General features: G+C 27.6%; 1 protein-coding gene across 1 annotated transcript in view; it reads right to left on the bottom strand.

Annotated features, from left to right (window-relative positions):
- Positions 1-2,331: 2,331 nt before the first annotated feature.
- LOC129965736 (dual specificity tyrosine-phosphorylation-regulated kinase 1B-like) overlaps positions 2,332-21,640 on the bottom strand; it is an 87,697-nt gene continuing 68,388 nt past the window's right edge. The window contains exons 3-9 of the mRNA XM_056079870.1: positions 20,749-20,934; positions 18,433-18,598; positions 17,154-17,440; positions 14,398-14,544; positions 13,118-13,258; positions 10,552-10,921; positions 2,332-5,437 (exon numbers count right to left, since the gene is read on the bottom strand). Coding sequence (XP_055935845.1) covers positions 4,764-5,437; positions 10,552-10,921; positions 13,118-13,258; positions 14,398-14,544; positions 17,154-17,440; positions 18,433-18,598; positions 20,749-20,934 — 1,971 coding nt within the window. The 3' untranslated portion in view covers positions 2,332-4,763. The remainder of the gene's footprint in view (positions 5,438-10,551; positions 10,922-13,117; positions 13,259-14,397; positions 14,545-17,153; positions 17,441-18,432; positions 18,599-20,748; positions 20,935-21,640) is intronic.

Genomic DNA, 21,640 nt, shown 5'->3' with positions numbered 1-21,640 from the left:
TTATCTAAACAAATAATACACAATCACTGTAATGATCTATCTATGATCATAAATATGCATATATGAAAAAATCACAATTTAATGGTTACATATTTTTAGTGATTTATTGGTATTTGGCGACAAGCATAAATTAGAATGAATTTCATTCATCAATTTTTTAAAAGTATCTCTTAAAATACAACCATATGAGATATTTAACACAAAACTGTATTTCTACCTCAATAGCAACTGTGAACAAGACAGTTTAAGAGTGCAGAATTTTAATTTGCTGTTATAGTTTCTGCAAGTCTTAAAACTAACCAAAACAATTTATTTCACAAAAGACAAATCTAATCTCAGTTTCAATTTATCTTCAGTATTAAAGGTTAGCTGAAAATTTGGATAATATTTTGATTTCTGGATTTTTAAGAAGAATATATATACAAATATAAAGATTCCACCAGAAAAATTTTAATACTTCACATTACATGATTAAATATTAGCAACAATCTTCATTTACAATTTCATATTTATGAATATTTCCACAGATTTAATGATAACCTGAATTCATGTTATCAATAAAGATAGAATCAATATGAGGGTTCAAAAATAATAAGCAAGAGCGAATTTTATATTTACATGATCAGTCATTAATGGAAGAAATAATTTCATCGACAGCCTCTCCTTTAGAGTAAAAGGAATGACTTCATTTCAGGAACAATAATAAGTAATAATACATATATGTACATGACATTCTTCAACCATTATTGAATGACAATTGAAGATAGCTAATATCTTCCCCATTGAATTAGCAATTTGAATACTGGTTGCAAATTCTTATGAAGCCAACATAATATAGTCAGTTTTGTGTATTGAAGCAAAACATGTTGAGAAATATAAATCAGTCTTTTAGTTTACAAATAGGTTTTTATATATATATATAGAACAATTTTAAATGTATTTCAGAAATACATAAAAGTCACCAGATACATTTAAATACAGAAAAAAAAATTAAATAAATGGGAGAACAGTTTACAAGTTGTAGTGCATTTTTATGTATTAGTAGAAGTTTTATGTTACTAATAGTAGAAATAAAATTAATGGTCCTTTTAAATATAATCTTGGATTCTTTTTATTAAATGAATCCACATTTTTTTTAAGTGAAAAAAAAATAAAAAATACAATTCATGGCCAAAAATACTACAATCTCAATCTTGCTAAAAGTTTTTAAATTTCAAAAAGTAAATTCTGATAACATTTTCGACAATTCAACATCATAAAAATGCTAAAGCAAAAGCAGTTTATTGAATATACACAATTCTTCTCAAATAAGACAAAAATTTTCATTTCCTTAATCTTAAACAATAAAAATATCACTCTCACATAAATAAATAACAGAAAAATAGTGAACTGAGTTCCTTTAAAAAAATTAAAAAGAAAAAGGGTGCCACTAATTATGATAAATCAACTCATCATCACAAAAGTTTACAGTAATCTACTGAATTTAGGTGATACTAAAAAGTAAAGTATTCTTTCAAAGATGCTACAATATATTTCAAGTTGCTTATGATTTTGGAATATTTACCAGAAAGATAATTAAAGTTCTTTATATGAAACTTTTATATTTTCTTTGAAATACTAGCCATTTTGCAGCAGAGCCTGCCCGTCTAATATTTATCCAGTTAGAACATGCACCAATGAATTATATGGAATAAAATATATAAGCAGCTTTGATCAAAAAGTCAGTGTAACTGATAATATGATAGGAAGAATAAAGACAGATTTAGACTATTACAGCATGGAAGACACACATATGACAACAGAATATTTACTTTTGATCTAACATGAAAGAAGTTGAGGTATTAATTGTATGCAAAATAAGAAGGGAAATTGATACAATTTTATTTCAAAAAAATGCTCTATTTACAAAATTTAAAACATTAAAGTAAAATCATGCAGGAAGAAACGTCAAATTCTTCTTTGATTTAAATAATTGACAAACTAAAAATTTTATTTAAAAGAACTTTAAATTTTTGAAATTTTCTGATTATAATTACAAAAGGATTGGAAAAAGAACAAAAATATAAATGTTAAGTGTAAGGACATAAATTCAAACCCTAAGTGTTTGTAAAATAATACATTTTTAATCTTTTGAACTTGAATAAACATTTCCATGAAAATTATATAATATCTTATACAGATGTATATTGATTGAATAGAACAGGATATCTGATTAAAATGCTAAATTAACTTAATTGTTTAAATTAAAAATTATTTAGTCATCAATAATTTCTTTTGTTTTCTAGATGAAAAAATGCATTTAATTCCATGTTTTGAAAGTAGAGTGAAAAGAATTAGAATACTGATTTATTAATGAATGCACTTCTGTTATTTACAAAATGCAAGTTAAATTCAGTAGGGGAAAAAAAGCAACATGCTTTAATGAAACATATGCAGAAATATATACATAAATGTATAAGACAAATAAATACATAAATAAATAAGTGAGATAAAAATAAATAAGAGTGAAAATTATCAAACATTTTGACATTCATGATTTCAAAAATACATTTTAAGGTTCTTTTTTATTTTTTTGATGTAAAAATTTATCAGATGAAATATTTCATTTTCTGACAACCAAATCATCACAGATTTTAGTTTGGCAAAACTGTGAAAATTATGAGTATAAAAAATATATAAAATACCCCCCTCAAAAACATCTATACATGAAGATGCAGTAAATAATACTAAATACCATAATTTGACATATAAATTAAAGGTAGTTTTAGAAGAATGTTCATCAGCAACTAGCAATTTAAAATCATGACTTCCCATACTATCATCACAGATGTGGTGGTATATGCATACTTCTTAAAATATACTTAAAAACAAAAAATATCAAAATTTGTTAAAAGTTTTTCCTTTAATTTTATCTAGCCAACTACATGAAGTACATAATTGGTTTCTTTACTTAGAGAGGCATTTTCACTTTTCCGCAACCAAACTACGCATTTCTACCAATACAGTGAATGTTCTTGAGTTCTACATTTGAAACCTATCAGCACATCTATTGTTGCAGAAATATTTGTAGAACTTATCTGAAAAAAGAAACTTTTCAATTTAAACAGTAAATTTATAATATTACCTACAATGCGGCTAAAAGCATTTTTATATCATTGTGTATGCCAGTGAATATTTACCTAATATATGATAACAAAGTAAAATCAGAATATTATCTTGTACATCAAAACCATTAACTGAAAGTAGCAATAACTTCTTAAGATAAAGAACGACTTACAGTGCTTGTTTCTGGTTATAAAGATTTATTGTAAACAGCTTAAAAACTTTAAAAGAACAATCAAAATGATTCTTCTTAGTCACAAAATGTACCTTCTCACTGATGCCATGATTATTCAGAAATCACAAGAAAATTAAAATATAAAGAAGAGCAGATAAATGCAATGGTGAAGGTAACATTAGCTGAAGTCCAGATGCCTTCAAATCCATATTTATGATGTGAAAAAAAATTCCACAACAAATGAGTTTTAAATAAATTTTTAATGTGTCTGGCAGCACGTAAATGCACATTCATCTTATGATTGTTATATATACAATTGTACAATATTTACATAAATTATCATAACTTTACTTCTGGATCATAACCACATTACTCCGTAAATGTTGGCATCATTAATAAACAGTGAAGGCTAAAGCACACACACAGAAAACGAATATCTTAAATACAATATATACAACAGAAGTTTGATTTCAGCTTTTGCAATAATATTCTAATTTTTCTCAATAAGCAATAAACAGATATAGAATCTATGATTTTTTTTTAATCAATTCCTTGCCAAACAGGAAACTTTTTAAACTTCTGGCATACACTTTAGATAAAAATGCATTATACATTACAACAGCATTTTGCTTTCAGCCTATCTGAAAGACCTCTTACAACAGCTGCAAAATTCCGCAGTTGATTTTTCTTTTAAAAATATGAACAGGCTTGAAGCAAAATCTGCTGCCCTCGGAAATTTTTTTGAATTGAACATAAAAAAGAAAACAGATGACAACTTTTATATGATTTATACATACGTTCAATAATTTACACACATACAAGCTATCACTCTTTGCTTCACTTAGCCATTCCAATCTCAAAAATGTAATTAAAAAAAGCCATGCCATGGTTCATACGCTTCTCAGCTTTTCAAGCAGTAGTTCAAACATTTTTAAAAAGACAGCATGGAATTATATAACACATTGCATGGAACCTATACCTTGGAGATATGATGACTGATACATTTTCTAAAAATGATGTCAGTTACACAAAATAAAATAACTTTTAGCAATAGTTTTAAAGAAAAAGAAAAAATGAATTATTTGCCATGCAAATAATCATATTATATGAATAAAGAAATTCTTTAATTTTAACTAAATTAAAATTATTTTTCAAACAGATAATACACTCATTTTAGTTGACAGTAAAATTCTTAATAATTAAATTTTACTTATGACTTTTTTGTTCACTCTGAGAATAACTTTTTAAAAATCTTATCAGTGCTCACATACGTTTTTTTTCTTCCAACATTTTATTTTTGACAGTAACCACCGATATGAAGTGACTGCTCATCTATCCAATGATTCCAACAACAAATTTGGAAAGCATCTGTAATTAAACTAATGCAGAAATTAACAAGTACATAACCACTTTTATCCTTCAGGACATTTGAACTCCCAAGGAGCGTACGAACCGCGCCATGCACAACTAAATGAAGGATCCACTATTAATGAGTAATGAGTGAGCTCGGGTTCGAGTAGGTCTCTGCGGAAGCCTCTTCCTCTTGCCTTTCTTTCTGCGACGACAGTTGTACTGAAGGCTGAGACGACGAAGACGCCGTAGAAGCTTTCCCGAGGGATGCGGCATGAGTGTTCACGTAAATGTTAGTCTCACTAAACACGGGGTCTACATATGAAAACGGATGATGACTACCAGCGAGCTGTACACTCAATGAGCAGTCCAGTGCCTGCGGAACAGCGAATATGGACGTGTCCATAGGAGTGAGTTCGGAAGACACGGAAGTCCTAGAAAAAGAGGAAGACGGGGGCTGATAAGCACGGACGTCTCGCTCGGTGTCCTTTGCCGCCTGCAAAAAGTGAACGTTCTTCGAGTACTCAAAGTTGTGTCCTGAGGTTTCGTCTGCTGGGAGACTGCTGTCAAGCATCTGGCGTGATGACACTGCTGCAGAACTGAAGGCGCCACTTGAGTAAAACAGGTGGTTCTTGTGGAGGCAGCGATTGCCATTGGGCAGGAAGCATGAGCTGCTGCCACCAGGGCTTTCACAGTCCATGGCCGAGCTTCCTGCAGGTGCGCTGAAGACATTTGTCTGCGTGCAACTGCTTTGGTGCTGGTGCATGGGACTGACAAGGGTAGGATCCCCAACACTGAATGCTTTGGCATCTATAGAAAGAAATCACTTGTAACATGATGAAAGATACATTCTTAGCCAACTTCAAGTGAAAAGAATGATAATATTATGATTTTTTTTTAAATGTTAAAATTTATGGACTAGTAAGTATTTAACAGTATTTTGAGAGAAATTTGATTTCCTTTATGGAACTGTACTGTTTTTATATAAAACAAACAAAATTAATATTAAGAATAGTGAAGAGGTTTAGGAAAATATTTGCACAAAAAAGTCCTATACATGAATATTATTTGATACAAAAAATTAAATATAATGTATATTATCTAACAGACATATTAAAGGAAGCAAGACTTCTTAATTTTATGTTTCCTAATCGTATAATTACAGACTTAAATTAAGTTTCACAACAATAACAACAACAAAAAACATTTAGAGCAAATTTAAGTTCAGAATAAATATAAAACGAAATAACATAAGGATGAAGATAAATTTCAGCATTTTAAGTAGGCCACTATTTTAATGATTACGATATACAACAGACATCCAATTCATATTATCAAAATACAACAAAATAGTTTTGTACTGTTCTACTGAAATGAATGAAAGATGTTTTTTTGAATTACAGGACATTAATCCATTAAAATCTAAAGTCATAGCTTTAAAAAAACCTAATGCTTCTAGATGCATTTTCCAATTATTTCTAGAAACTTTAACTGCTATTTTGGTTCATTCACTTCATTTTACATAAACTTATTTCAATACTAAAAATTTGTAAAATAATTTTTTGAACACTTAGAAGTATTTTTTTTTTAAAACTTCTACATGCAGAGCAACAATGAATAAAAATTCTTAAAACTGCAAAAAAGTATCTCTCTAAAAAGTTCAAGTTAAATAACAGTTCTGCATAAAAGGAAATAACCATATTAAGTCCTAATTAAAAAAAAAAACTATTATTTTTAACAGACATTTTTTGAGTAGCCACATCATTTTATGACTTATGCACAAAGCTCAAAATTCTAAATATTTAATTTATAATGCAGATTTAACTGAGTGAACAAAAAATAAATAAAAAACAGCAATTGTTAAATAGGATGCATGAAAGTTGCAAGTAACATTCTATGCTTTTAAAGAAATAGTTAATATAAAGAGATTTTAGATAAAAAAAAAAAAAATTCTGACTGATTGATTGTAATATACACAAATTTATTCTATTGCCAGAGAGAGTGTAAAGGATTTTTCATAATTATTTGAGGGTGGCAAATATATAACTCAATTTTTTCATAACATTTTAAACTGGAGTCCGTCAGTTAGTGAAAAATACACCACGAAAAAATATCGAATGTTAATATTAAATAAGTAATAAGAATAAATTTCTGCTTGTACTGCCTATAATCTGTTTAATATTTACTTCTTAAAATATTATTATCAAATCCTCTTTATTTTTATTATAAAGAATGCTAGAACAATCGGTTCAGTTATACCTTCAGTTTTTATCAAATCATCTTTATTTTTATTATAAAGAATGCTAGAACAATCGGTTCAGTTATAGCTTTAGTTTTTATCAAATCATCTTTATTTTTATTATAAAGAATACTAGAACAATCGATTCAGTTACAGCTTTAGTTTTGTGTAAGAAAAAATAATTTGCAGATAATATTAGATTTATGAACAAAAATTGTCAATCTCACAGATATTTCATCTCTTTTCTTTATTTCACAACCATATTTTTATGAAAGGGGATTTTTCAATATCACAAGTTTGCCTTCTTAATAATTTTGTGTTTCAGTTCACACAAATTCTTACATTTAGGAACAACCATTATACAAATAAATAAAATAGGTAGAAAGCTTCTAAAATAAAGGTCAGGATTAATTCAAATAAATAAGCTTATTAATTGAATTATTTAAGATAAATTAAATTATTAAAAACTGAAATAAAGCATTAAAACTAAAAAAAGCTGCTAAAAAATAAGACTATAAGCAAAATAATAAATAACCAAAATAAAAATAACAATTTTAGTAATATTATTAGAAAAAATGTGCACTGATTACTTATTAAAATATTTTTAAGAAAATAGAAACCGCACTGATTAGGCATAGTGCTATTCTACAATGTACAGTTTGTTTTTTTAAAAAACTGATGGTACTCTGGGACCTCTGTAGCTTGAACTATCAGAATCAAGACCACCACCTTTTTTACGGGGGCTATAGACGACATGGGAAAAAGAATCAGCAAAAAAAAAAAAAAAAAAAAAGTAGTTCCAAAAGTTGCCGATCGGGGAAAATGTGACGTTTTACACTTTAAGAGAGCTAAAATTTTGCATAAAACACGGGGAAGAATTGCAAAATGCAAAATCCCGATTATGTAGTTCATACCCGAGCCAATATTTTGAGTTATAAAAAAGAAGTGGGGCATTGAAAATCATTTCAAGTATCAGTTGATTTGTAAAATGCGCCTTACTTTAGCACAGCGTGCTTTACTTGTGAAGCTCTTTTATCTCAATCAATCCAATGCAGCGGATGCTCTTCGCGAATTTAGAAATCGAAACAATTTACGTAAAGGGCTTCCATCAATCAATGCAGAGAAAGCAATGATTAAAAAATTTGAAAAAGTAGGTTCTTTTCGCAACGCGGTCAGGTAGAGGCCGGAAATCGGTATCGGAGGATACGATCACAGATGTTGCGACTGCAATCGTTGAAAGAAATCAGACGAGCACTGCAACACAAGTGAAGTTGCCCGACAACTGGATGTTAGTACTTCAACAGTATGGAAAGTTGCAAGAAAAAATTTTCAATTTTATCCATATAAAATTAAACCTTTTGCATGAATTAAAACATACAGATTATAATCTTCGATTAACCTTTGCTTTGACATTTCTTGCCAGAATGGAAGTCAACAAGGCTTGACCTTGGACAATTCTCTGGAGTGATGAGGCCCATTTTTATTTGAATGGGACTGTTAACACTCAGAATTCCAGAATTTGGGCATCTGAACAACCCCATGCATTCCAAGAAATCCCACTCAATTCTTAAAAAGTAACTATTTGGTGTGGTTTTACAGCAAATTTTATCATTGGACCATACTTTTTTTTGAGATTCTTACCCAAGCAGGACAGCAGACCTATTCCGTAAACGCTCAAAGATATCATGATATGCTGAGTAGTTTTGTTATACCACAACTTCAGCAAAGGCAATGCTTAGATAAAATTGTCTTTATGCAGGATGGAGCATCACCACATATTGGTACATCGCACAGCAACTGTTGCACCCTCACTTTACAGAAGAAAGAGTTATTAGTCGCTGTTTTCGTGTTGCATGACAACATCGATTCCGATCTCCCTTCTTTTTTTCTGTGAGGTTATTTAAAATCGAAGGTTTATCTTGGTGAAGTCTCGAACTTATATCAGTTCAGTTAAATGTAATATGGACTGTTTATGAACTTGCCTCCTGAAATGTTGCATTCAGCTGTAGAGAGTATGGTGTTCAGAATGCAATGCTTAGTTCAAGAAAATGGAGATCATAAGGAAAATAGTAGACGTCTTCCCCGGGAAAACGATTCTACTGAATAAAAACAAAAGAGCAAAGAATAAAAAGAAAGTTGAATAGAATCTCCTTAAAAAAAAACATTGTAACCATTTACAGAAGTTATTTTTTTGAATAAGGTACATTTGTGGAAAAATTTATTCTTTGTTGTTCATTTATCTGTTCACTGTAGCTTTTTAAAGTTTTATCGTGCATCTAAATTTAAAATTTAGACCAAAAGTGACAAATTCCCTATCGGCAACTTTTCGAACTAATTTTTTTTTTTTTCAAGGTTTTCTTTTTTCCATGTCTTCAATAGTCCCCAAACAAAATTTGGTGGCTTTGCGGCTGATAGTTCAAATTACAGATGTCTCTCAGTACAGTCAATTAAAAAAAAAAAAAACTTACCCTGTATAGTTACATTCTGTATATATACATTCAGAAATATTTAACAATTTCATTTCCATTATGAATAATATATTTTAAAATTATAAAAAGCTGAAGTACCTCCGAACTTCATTAATTCGAAGCATAATTATATACACTTAAAAATATGAATATTCAAATCTCAACTTCTGTTCCATATTTGAATTGAATTGACAATGAATTTTTATTTTTTATATCTTACTGTTACTTGACAATCAACACTAAAACTTACGAATCTCCATTTACAAATTTAATGTTTTCCGTTTAAATAATTCATATACAGAGAATTTTAAGTTCTCTAGTCAAAATTCAATAAAATCCCATAGATTTCCTAAATTAGAAGGTCAACAATATATTTTGCAGTTAATAATTATAAGATATGAAAATAGGATAAAAAAAAACTGCTTTTTTTTTTACTATACCTCAAAAAGAAGAACAGGAACACAATACATTCTTAAAATATAGACAATTACAGAAAATCAAAAATAAAAGGTTGCAAATTTCAGCAGATTCTTTGCCGGTACAGAATTCAATTCTTAGCATTCCACATTCATGTTCCAAAGGAAGGAAAAACTGCAAAGCAAAAGCATCTTTAAAAAAAATATGCTTTCCTCTTCACATGAAATATCTTTAAAATGGCAATAAAGATATCAACTGCCCAATAAATTTCCGCATGCACTTCAGCATCCTTTTTGTTCTTCAATCTGAATACATCAAGTTTGATTTCTCAAGCAGTCTATAGTCCTTACTTTATAGCTTCAAATACTATAAATTAATCTTTATGCCATTTTTCTCAAAGGTAATAAAACAAATTTAATTTTTTTCCAATAGATTCTTCTAGACTCAATCCGGCTTACGATAGACATTTCATTGTCTTTAATGCATATTCAAGGGCAAATTGTCACTCTTTGCAGATTAGTTGAAAAATAGTGGAACCTTTCAACAGTTTTTAAAATAATGCCATATTTCTGAGCAAATTTCATAACAGTCTAATGGCATCACTATTTAATATATAAATATTTTTTTTTTTACACGTCCATTTACTTGCAAGTCCTGCAACAGTTTCTTTCCAGACAAGAAATGCACAAATGCATCTCCAGCTGGATTACTAAAACCAAAATCCCAAAAGATTTTTTCGAAATCTCAGGTGTATGATGATTTATTTGAAAGGCTAACAGCGATGCAAACCGAAGATGTACCTGTAGGTCCAAAGGTTGAACACGATGCTTGGAAATGCGCCCCATCATCCTTCTTTTGTCGATCACCAGTCTTCCTGTCTGTGTCCTCCTGAGATTCAGGATCAGGTGCCTCTAGCATTGGTGGACTGAGAACAGTGCTATGCAGAGTATTTGTACTGCCATCAGCTGTCCTCTTGAAGAAGCTGTGCTGCAGGGCATGGTAGGGGGTGATGCGTGTTTTTGGATCATAATCCAACATACGCAGGATCAGGTCCTTAAATTTCAGGTAATCAGAAACGCTGTGGCCAGGTTCCCCATGTCGGCGTCCACCTGGTCCTCCAGATTCAACTCCCAGGATTTCATGCAACTTACGAGTACCAGGAGGACGGTACTAAAATGGATAGAAATATTTATTCTGAAGTTAATTTTTTAAATCACATATTCATAAAAGAATTTAAAAAGCTAAACAATTAGTACAATAAAAAATTTCTGTGACATTTTTAAGGAATTTAATAAATTTACTAGACCTTTTTAAGTAAGAAATTTCAGCTATTTTCACAAACATTATCTTCATTTTACTCTCATGGGATTGATTTTTTTTTTTTAATTCTTCAACTTTTCTATTTTGAATTTTCTGTACATTTATATATATATAAAAAAAATTTAAGTTTCGAAGGGGGAAGAAAAAAAAAATTCTCCAGATTTGATTAGATGTCGAGAAGTATAATTCATTCATGTAAAAAGCTAATTTCTCAAAACTAAAAGTTAATAGATTAAAACAACCAGAAGCTAGATGAGTCAATATAAAGGTATATTTCTAGTTACATAAGAACAACAATGCTTAATGTTTCAATTAGTGCAAAATATAAAGCATACTATGCCACTGAATATGAAACAAGAATTTGAAATAAATTAGTTTAGCATATATGTTAAATGAGTAGCATCCGAAAAACTATTAATCCAAGAATATAAAAAGAATGTATGAAGTTATTCAAAAGAGAAAATCTCATCCTTTTTCAAAATAGATTCACCCCCCCCCCTCCCCATTAAAAATACCTATAAAGTATTTCCGAAAAATATTCTACAAGTATAACTTTTTTCACAAATCTGTAATTTTTCAAGAGAAAAATATTTTCAGCAGGTCAAACATTTTCACATAAAAAATTACATATATGTATTACAGACAAACAGCACCTAGGAATATTATAATGTGTGTGTGTGTGTGCATGGAACTTTAATCAGAAACTAAATCACTTTCCAGAATTCTGTGAAACAGAAATTCACAAAATACTGGATAATTGTTTTTAAATCAGTTAGAGTGAATATACATAAGATTTTCTTATATTCTCTTCAACAAAACTCATCCCTCAGTATGAAAACTACAGATCTAGGACAAGGATCTACACAAGTACTTAGATTTTTATTGTCCTTGAAATCTAAGGATAAAGCAAGGCAAAAGAGTCACAACACAAGTGGGAAATCAGCTTTCACTTCTACTGCCAAATTTCATTTAAAAATTATTGTGGTTTTTAAGTTATCCATTTCAAATACACACATATACATAATGGATCCACTTTTAGATAGATCTGGTTTAAAATTAAATACATTATCTGCAATTCTAATGACTAAAACTGTATCAAATTTAATTTATCAAGTTTCTTGCCTTCTTAATTGCCATGCTCACATGTACAGAAATAAAGATAAATTTCATGTTAATGAATTTCATCCAAAATTTGACAAAAATATGTAAATATGTGGGGGCATATAAAGTTTAATTTTTTTTGACGATTATAGAACTTTCTCTTTGTGTACAGGAAAATATAAGTAAAAAAATACTTGCAATTGCAAGAGAAATTGCAAAAGAAATTTATAAAAGCGTGGATCTTAAATGTAAATATTAAAGTGTAGAATAGAATTCAGCAAAATAAAAAATACAAGAAACATGAAAAATCACGATTAGGTAACTAAAATACTTGAAAATGCTGGTGGTGACTGGAAAGGACATAGATCTTTTAAAGTTGAAATTGTACTAAAATGGGCAAAAATTGCTAGACAAGAGCATGCCCATTATCTGTTTACAACAGATAAAATGATTGATTATGCTGCAAATTTGAAAATTTCCAATTTCTAAATCAAATTTGGATAGATACTTAAAAAATAAACATGATATTCAAGAGAAAATTGATTAAACTACTTACACTTAGATAGGTAATGTTTTCAATAGCAAAACACATACAGCATGCATATGATTATAAGCTTCATTATATTAATCAATCTTATCAATGGTAATATTAAATAATAAAATACAGTAAAACATCTTTAAGACATGGTTCAAAAATTGTGTAAAATAACTACAGAAACAATTACTATATAGACATTACCCTACTCTTTAACTAGAGTTCAAAATCATTTTAATATATTATTATGCTAATAATGTCACAAAATAATAATTCCAATTATAATTTTACAAATTCTGATTTTTTAAGTAAAAGAACAATACTTAAAGTAATTACAGCACCTTTATTATAATAATCTAACTTCAAAAGAAGTATCATCTAACATGGTACAAATGAAAAAGAAAATATACCTTATCCCCATCCTTTAATTTCTTTATCACATAAGAACCATTAACAATTTTTTCAAAGTATTTCCTAGTTTTATGACCTTGTTCCAAGATTTGTTTTGGAGGCATTGCTATGACTTCAATAATTTTGTTCATTTGATCCACCTATAAAAAAATAGGAATGCTTAATAACCGAGAATTCAAAGCAAATAATATTCATACATTAAAGCTCTTTAATTTAAACTAAAAAGGTCAAAGTTCACTTATTTCATATTTTATAAGAGAGTAAAATCTTTAATAAATATTGAGAAGGCATTTACAAAAATCACGTATTCATTATTGAACAAATTTCTGAATTGCAAAATACATTATCACCAAATAGTTCAATTTTGTGAAAATTAAATACAATAAATGATATTCTTATACAAGTTCCTTTCACTAAAAAAAAAAAGGTCCAAGGCTAATAGATTTGAGGAGCAAACAAATACTTTTATTTTTTTAATACACTTAGAGGCTTTGCTATCTGGATCATGCATATAAATGGCAATTTACGAATCTAATAATCAATTTTCTATTTCATGAAAACGACAATAGAATTTAATCAAATACAAATAAACTCTCCATTGATGAATCAGTTAATATACTAGCTTAATTAATTTAATAAAAACAAAGTTAATTTTATTAACTGGAATTCATTTGAAGGTATGGTGCATTATGAAATGAAACAATATTAAAAGTTTTTTCCTTCCTTAGAAGGAGGAGCATTTTGTGAAGAAAAAAAAACTTTCTTTTATTGATGCAAAAAGTTTAAAAAGTGTGTTTTGTGAGAGAAAAATTCTTCACAAATACTTAAAAACAAGAATTTGACTTTGATATATATTGATAACAATAATTAAAAAGCTTTAGAACATTCAAGCATCAACAAAAGATAATCCTTTTTAAAAACTTGCATAAAGCAAGAACAATCAAACACATCTTCAACAAGTTTTTCTTTTAAAAAAAAAAAAAAAAAAAAAAAAAAACAATTTTAGGTAATAGCTAAATATATTAATCCGTTCAACAAAAGTTCATTATTTCTGCTGCACATAAAATTCCCTTTTTAAAAGGATCCTTACAGATTTAGCAATCGGGTACTTATGATTGTAAGTGAATCCGTCTCAGAAATAAGAACAGAAATTGCATAATTAAACTGTTAAATTTACATTTTTACTCTTTTCTATAGCTAAGAAAAATCTTTGTTACATGTTATGAAAAATAATGTATATATAAATTATCCATGCAATATTATGAACATTGCCACATACCTCATTATCTCCATTGAAAAGAGGCTGACCTGTATGCATTTCAACTAAAATGCATCCCAAGCTCCAGATATCAATGGCCATATCATATGGAATGCCTAGAAGTACTTCAGGTGATCGATAAAACCTGCTTTGAATGTACTGATAAATCTACACACAGATAAAAAAAAAAAAAGTATGTTAATACAATACTTTATACCAAATGCAAATTAAATCAATTAAACTCTGTTTACCCACAATAATGTCTTATATAATTATTTTGCATAATCTAGATTGACCATATACAAAGGAAGAGAGGGGATTAAATAAAATAGTTTAGATATTATTAGTAAATATTTTTTCAGATTATTTTACAAATGCTTTTTAGCATATAGCACTAGCATGGAACCCTCAAAGGGCATAGCTAATTTATACATAGCATGCAATATGTTCCATTTCAAATCAATTTTAATCACCATAGATATACATGAAACTAAACATTTTTATTACATTTACTTTTCTATTTTACTTTTTAAATTTTTTTACATTTACTTTACAATGCAAAAACATCTACAAAGAAAACATTTAGATTTGAAAATATACTTTAGTATATGGTAAATACATACATAAAATCAAAAAACTTTTTAACTTAATATATTTTATTATATTATCTCAATTCAAAATGCTTTCATTAACATATTTTGCAAACATCATTAATTTGTGTCAAATTTTACTGAAATAAAATATAATGGTTTTAAAAATTTAACAAAAAAACCTAGTTATTTTTCAAGACCATTAAAAGTAATGAACTAAAACTGTGAATGTTAAACTTCATATATTATATGCAATCACTGCATTCAAATACATATGAAGGTTTAAGCAAACAATAGTAATTAATATTATTAAAGTATTTATACATAAAAATACTTTGGAAATCTTTATTGTTGTAATTCAAAAGGTTTAATGCCTTCCAACTTTAAACTAACTGTATATAAATTTGTTTTATAAGCCAAAGAATATTGGTAGTTCCAAGTTAATACTTGTAATTTTAATATGTCAAAAGAAGATTAGAATGAGAAAGTGCTTCATAATTCTTCAGATTTATAATAGAATTTAACTATTCACAGGATAAATTTTCTACATATTTCTTTGCAATGGAAGAGCAGTGCATTAATTTTCTTGCTTTAGATTATAAATTTCTAGATGGGGCACTACTATCCCCAGTGTGAGGCAGCACATTTCAAGGGGGTGATAGCAGGCCCAAAGGCATCAATATTTTAATAGTTGACACTAGAAGATATGTCCATCTAGATTAGCTTTATATCCTATCAATAGTATGTCAGACATGATTGCTGTAGAGCATTAACAGAGTGTTTAAGAAAAATATATATGTATTATTTATAATATTCTTTAGATATAACTATATAGTAACATTAAAAATTTTATTTCCTCGTAATAAGATCTTTTCTATTATAAATACTCAAATCAAAAGTAATAGTTAAAACCAGTTTTAAAACACAATGATTTATTAATGGGGAAAAAAAGATACTAAGCACAAAATAAAAATAACACAAAAAGAAAATATCAGCAATGATCTCTGTTGAACCAACAGTCCCGAGCTCATTAATCTATTCTATGATTCAGGGTTAAAAAAATGAGCAGAGATCTGATAATTAATTTTTATTCTCTTGGCTTTTTCGCTCCTTCAATAGGTAAGCTTCCAATAGGAATCCTCATTATACATAATATTCACAAACACTAGAAATAGCAATTAAAATTAGATTGAAAATAGTGATTTAATAGAAAAAAATGCATAGCTACACATAAAAAATTTAAAAATAACCGCAGAAGAAAAGCAATAGAAATAAATTTCAAATTGTACCATGAAGTTGTGGTGGTAACATCATAAGCCAGCTAACAACTTCCGGAGAAGAGTGTACACTTGTCTAGTGGCTTTGTTACTCGGCTATGAACCCTAACGTTGCGAGTTCGAACCTCAACCCGCACAAAGTGATAACACGATGGATTAATATAATATAAAATAATAAAAATAGCATATTTCATCTCATTTATGTTTGCTATGAGAATGTTAAATTACTACCTGGACTTTTAATAATATTTAGAAAGAGGATATTCAAAATTGAGAAATGCAACAATGAAGCTGATAAAATAAAAGTAATTATATTTTGAAGAGTATATATAATCTTGTGACAAGATTAATGAAAGTTTACCTCTAGTTAATGAGTTAAAGAAGCAAATGAATCGAGATAAGAATGCCACAACTTTTAGGATGCTATTCAAACTTCATAAAAATTTTGGAAGAAATGTTTATATAAAGGTTTTAACATAAATTTTTTTATGCAACATTTCACTTCAAAAATTCCATGAATCAAAAAGAAAAGAAAGAAAAAAAAAGGGGGGGGGAACTATATCATATTGAATAAAATTTTCTGATGGTACATCTTTCTTCTAGAATAAAATGTTACACAATATAATTTTTTTGGATGAGAAACGTTGAAAAGAAAGAACCCAATATATTACATTATTTTTCACCTTGCATACAGCAATTAGCATATGTTTTTAACCCCGTAACAAAATATTTAAAGAGAAAAAAGGAAAGAAATCCCACTAAACTTACTACAAATAACTGTTGCAAAATGTTTAGGGGTTAAAGTTAAGAATAAAATTATATAATTTAAACATAGAAAAACTTAACACATATATATATATAATAAATAATTTGCACAAAACAGGTGGTAAAAGACTGTAGAAATACATACTCTCTGTCCCAGTTGACAAGAGCTTCCAAAGTCAACTACCTTGATTGCACTTCGTTTTGGATTACAGAGAAGAATATTTTCTGGCTTTAAATCACAATGAATAATTTTGAGATCTGGGTGTGAAAGGAACAAGAGTGCTGTGCACATTTGCTGAGCAAATTTTCTGGTCAGATTTAGAGAAACACCACGGAATTTAGTATTCCTCAAGAGGTCATACAAGTTGTGTGAAAGAAGTTCAAAAACTAAACACAAATGATTTTTCCACATAAAATGTCTCTTTAGTTGCACTGAAATAATAACAAAATACAAACAATTAGAATCACATGTAGAAAAACAACTTAAATAAACAAAAAAGTATTTTAAAATCTTAAAATTCAAACTTTCTAATTTATTTATGATATATTTTTTTTAAAATTCAGATCTCTCATTTTATTAAAAGAATAATTAATCACTAGTATAACAAGATAATAACTAATATAAAGATAGTGTTACAAATATTAAGGAAGTTTGCTTCATGATTACTCTAACATAGAAGAATGAAACTATGGTAGGAGACAAACAATTTTATTAGTCCCATGTTTTATATAATTTATTTATCTAATTCTAATATTTTAAATAAAAGGAGCATGTGTTTAATGAATTTAATTTACAAGTTACTAATTTACTCAATCTGTGCTATGTGAAAATAAAATATTAGAAAATATATTTGCATATGTTTTTGAGATTCCTTATCCAGATTTAATTTTAAAAACTTTCAGCTATCTTTACCATTCAATACAAGTAACCAAATGTAATTTTTTTAAACTAAATTATTACAGGCACTGGTGATAATATGATGAATTTAATGAAATTGAGGTTGAAAAAAGAAGCAAAAGAATGGCAAGAGAAAGTAGTTTGTAGATTTTAAAAAACTTGATTATGCAATTTATCTTGAACTCTTTCTTGAATTAGCTGTACAAAATTCAACTTAAGCATAGGACAGTTTTTTTTTTTTTTTTTTTAAGTCTTACAGCTATTTATGTTTTTTTTTAAGCATCTGGAATTCAAAATCCATTTATATTATGAAGTCAGTTGAAGAGATGAATGCAAAAAGGTATCAAACTTTTATTCAGAAGTATTAAAATTTTAATAATTTTACATATTCACTCAAAGACAACAAAAAAAAAAAAAAAAAAAAAAAAAAAAAAAGATGCTTGTTTTGTTAGTCTCTCAGAAGAAATGAGCAATTTTAACAGATAATCCTTTATATTTAATAAAATATATGATAATGATTACTCACCAATTTTTTCCTTTCCCATTTGATAATAGGGATCAGTAACTTCTTCATTGTTCATTAATTCTAATAATTTCACTTCTATTTGAGCTTGATTAAGAAATGGCTTCTTATTTTTAATAATTTTTATAGCTACATGACACTGTTCCTCAGGATCATAAGCTTTCACTACCTGTATAAGAATTTAAAAAAAATCATACAAACATTTTTAAATATACAAATAACAAGAATTTAGCTACACAAAAATCATCATACAACACTCTACATTAGAATTTCAAAATAAATTTTATAGAAAATAAAATAAAAATCATTTGAAGAAATTGTTTATATTTTTCTTAATTTATAGCACAGTTTTCAAAGATAATACTTAATAATCCTTAAAAAATAAGTGTAGCCTTTAGAGAGTAATGTAACGAAACCAAATAAGCTTGTAAAAAGATAAAAAAATTAATGAAAAATATTAAATTTTTTATTTGCAAATGAAAAACACAGTAAAATGCAATAAAGAGGAAAAAAATAATAATAATAATTTCAGAAGAAATGGCTTTTTATCTCATTGAATAAACAATACTTTTTAGTTAATCAGTTTTGTATTTTAATGTCAATCACTTCTGCAACCAAAACTTTAAGAAATAAAGAAAAGCGCATTAAATCCACTAATATCAAAATCTTTTCATCTTTCATCAATCTCAATAGAGCTTAGGAAGAGATTTTCCATTTAATTACGTTATTTGATTAATATATTCTTTGACTGGAATTTTTCTTCCATAAAATTCTATTTTATTCAAAGGAGGGGAGGGGGAAGGACAATATTCTGAGTTACTTTAGAAAAAGAAAATCATTATAATATGATATATATATTATTTGGCAAATAAAGAGAAATTGAGGATTCGGCACAAAAAATGTGAACAGTTTCGGGTGATTAATCACATTTTTTGCCAAATCATAGCTGACAAATAAAAGGAGTAAAATTTTATAAATAATTAAATAATAAATCAAGACTTAGAAAATTTTAAAAATGTATGAATTAATGACAAAATAAAGTTAAAAAGATTAAATCAATATAATAACAGATATTTGTTAAAAGTTTCATAATTTCAAACATAAACTTTACATCAGCAAGTTAGGACTTAATAAATTCAAATCTACACATTTATTGTCATTAGTTATTACAGCAGCCTAAATTAAAGGGGTGAGGGGAGAACACATAATGAAGTAAGGGTAGATAATAAGGGCAGAATTAGGTAAATAGAGGGGTCAAGTAATCTGATAAATCTAACATAATTTTATTAGATGCATTATGATTACAACATGTCTTTTATGTATACAAAAACTGGGCGCTAAAAATAGATTACATACTCTTTAATTTTTATATAAAAGAGATTTTTTTAAATGTTCACATTGTTAACAAAACAGCTGTGGGTATTATTATTTTTTTTTTTTTATCTAATACAAAAAAAGGTATCTTTTGCAATTTGAAAGCAAAATTAATTTTCATATGAAGGAATTGAACTACTGTTTATTTTTTTGGATAAAAACAAACTGTCTCTACTATATATTGAACCACAGTTGCAATTAGAGTACATTTATTTTTAAATTTATAAGCAATTATATTATTTAAGGTCAAATTAAAAATCCTGGGAAATTAAAACTGTAATAAATTTACTCACTTCCTTTCCACTATATATTATATATATAGCAGAAATACCTCAACATTATTGCAACAGTATTAAAAAAGAAATATAATTAAATTTACAACAATATATTTTAGCTTTCCTTTTGATTTTAATTTCATGAATTGTCTGGTACAACGCAAAAGAAAATTTAAAATGCAAAGTTTAATTCATCAGATACTCATTTCACGTTTCCAGCTCTCTAACTAAATTAAGCATTGCATGTGTTTATTTACTTCCTACAAACAATGATTTACAATATAAAAGCGAGTTCATCATTCATTTTTGTACCAATATTCATGATTGGTGACAAATGGCTGTAAAGCTTAGGGGAAAATATTAACAATTCTTATTTCATTAAAAAGTGCATAAATGAGAGACAAAACTAATAATTTAATTGATTTCTCAAAGAGTAATTTTTTAAAAACTTATATAAATATGCAATTTAAAAATATATTCTTACACATTTCAATATTAATAGAATCAATTTTGATATTTAGAATAACAGATATATAAAATGAAAATAGAGATAAAGGACTATTAAAACCTGGAAGAGAAAAGTTGTACAAAATGTAATGAAGTTTAGCTATAATTTTCACAGTTCATAATTAAATAATTTATAAGGAGAAAAGGAAATTCAAGCACATACCTGTCCAAAAGATCCTTTCCCGATGAGACAGTCTATTGAATAACGTTCTATAAGTTCTCCATTCCTAATAATATAGTCATGATTTTCATCATCGTAACCATCATTGTAAACCTTTTTCTCTTTTTTATTTGTAGAATCTTCTCTCTGAGACTGCTGAGCACGTCGTTTCTTTTTTGCATAATATACCTGAAATAAGATTTAAAAAATTAGCAAGAACAATTTTTGTTTGGCGCTATAATTTACATGTCTTTTATTTAAGTCAAAAACATTTTTAAATATTCATACATCATGATTAATTTATTGGATTTTTTTTCTCCCACAAAGAAGTATCTCTATTTAACTCCATATTAAAATAAGATATCAGTTAGAAACAGAAATATATATAACCTCTAATAGGAGCAAGAAACCAACTGGAAAGTATTTGCTAAATCTCTGAATAAACTAAAAAAGAATTATGCGTTAAAAATTATATTAGTGTTTAAAAAATGCATCCCACAAATTTAAGATTGCTTGATAGGGATTTAAAAAATGTTGCATTCAATTAGAAATTTCATATAAAAGTATAATACATAGTCTTTACACATAAAGTGCTTATAAATATTTGCATTTTCAACTTATATTTGCCATCATATTATATTAAATATACTGAGGCAGTAATGTCCAGCAAATTACTTTTCAGCAAAAAAGTTTATTGAGCAGTTGCAATGAATTCACATTCAATACAAGCTAACATTACCATGTCCTTCAATGAACTGTGGAAACTTGTTAAGCAACAATCAATGTAATAGGTGTTTTTCTAAAAGAATTGAAAGAGATGAGAAAAGTGCACCAATCACATGTATGTTTTTTTAAAACTGCATCACAATTAATATTTACAAGTTAACTTTTGAAG

Source organism: Argiope bruennichi, chromosome 4 (assembly GCF_947563725.1).
Source record: "Argiope bruennichi chromosome 4, qqArgBrue1.1, whole genome shotgun sequence".
NCBI lineage: Eukaryota > Metazoa > Arthropoda > Arachnida > Araneae > Araneidae > Argiope > Argiope bruennichi.
This window is presented reverse-complemented; position numbering and strand designations above follow the sequence as displayed.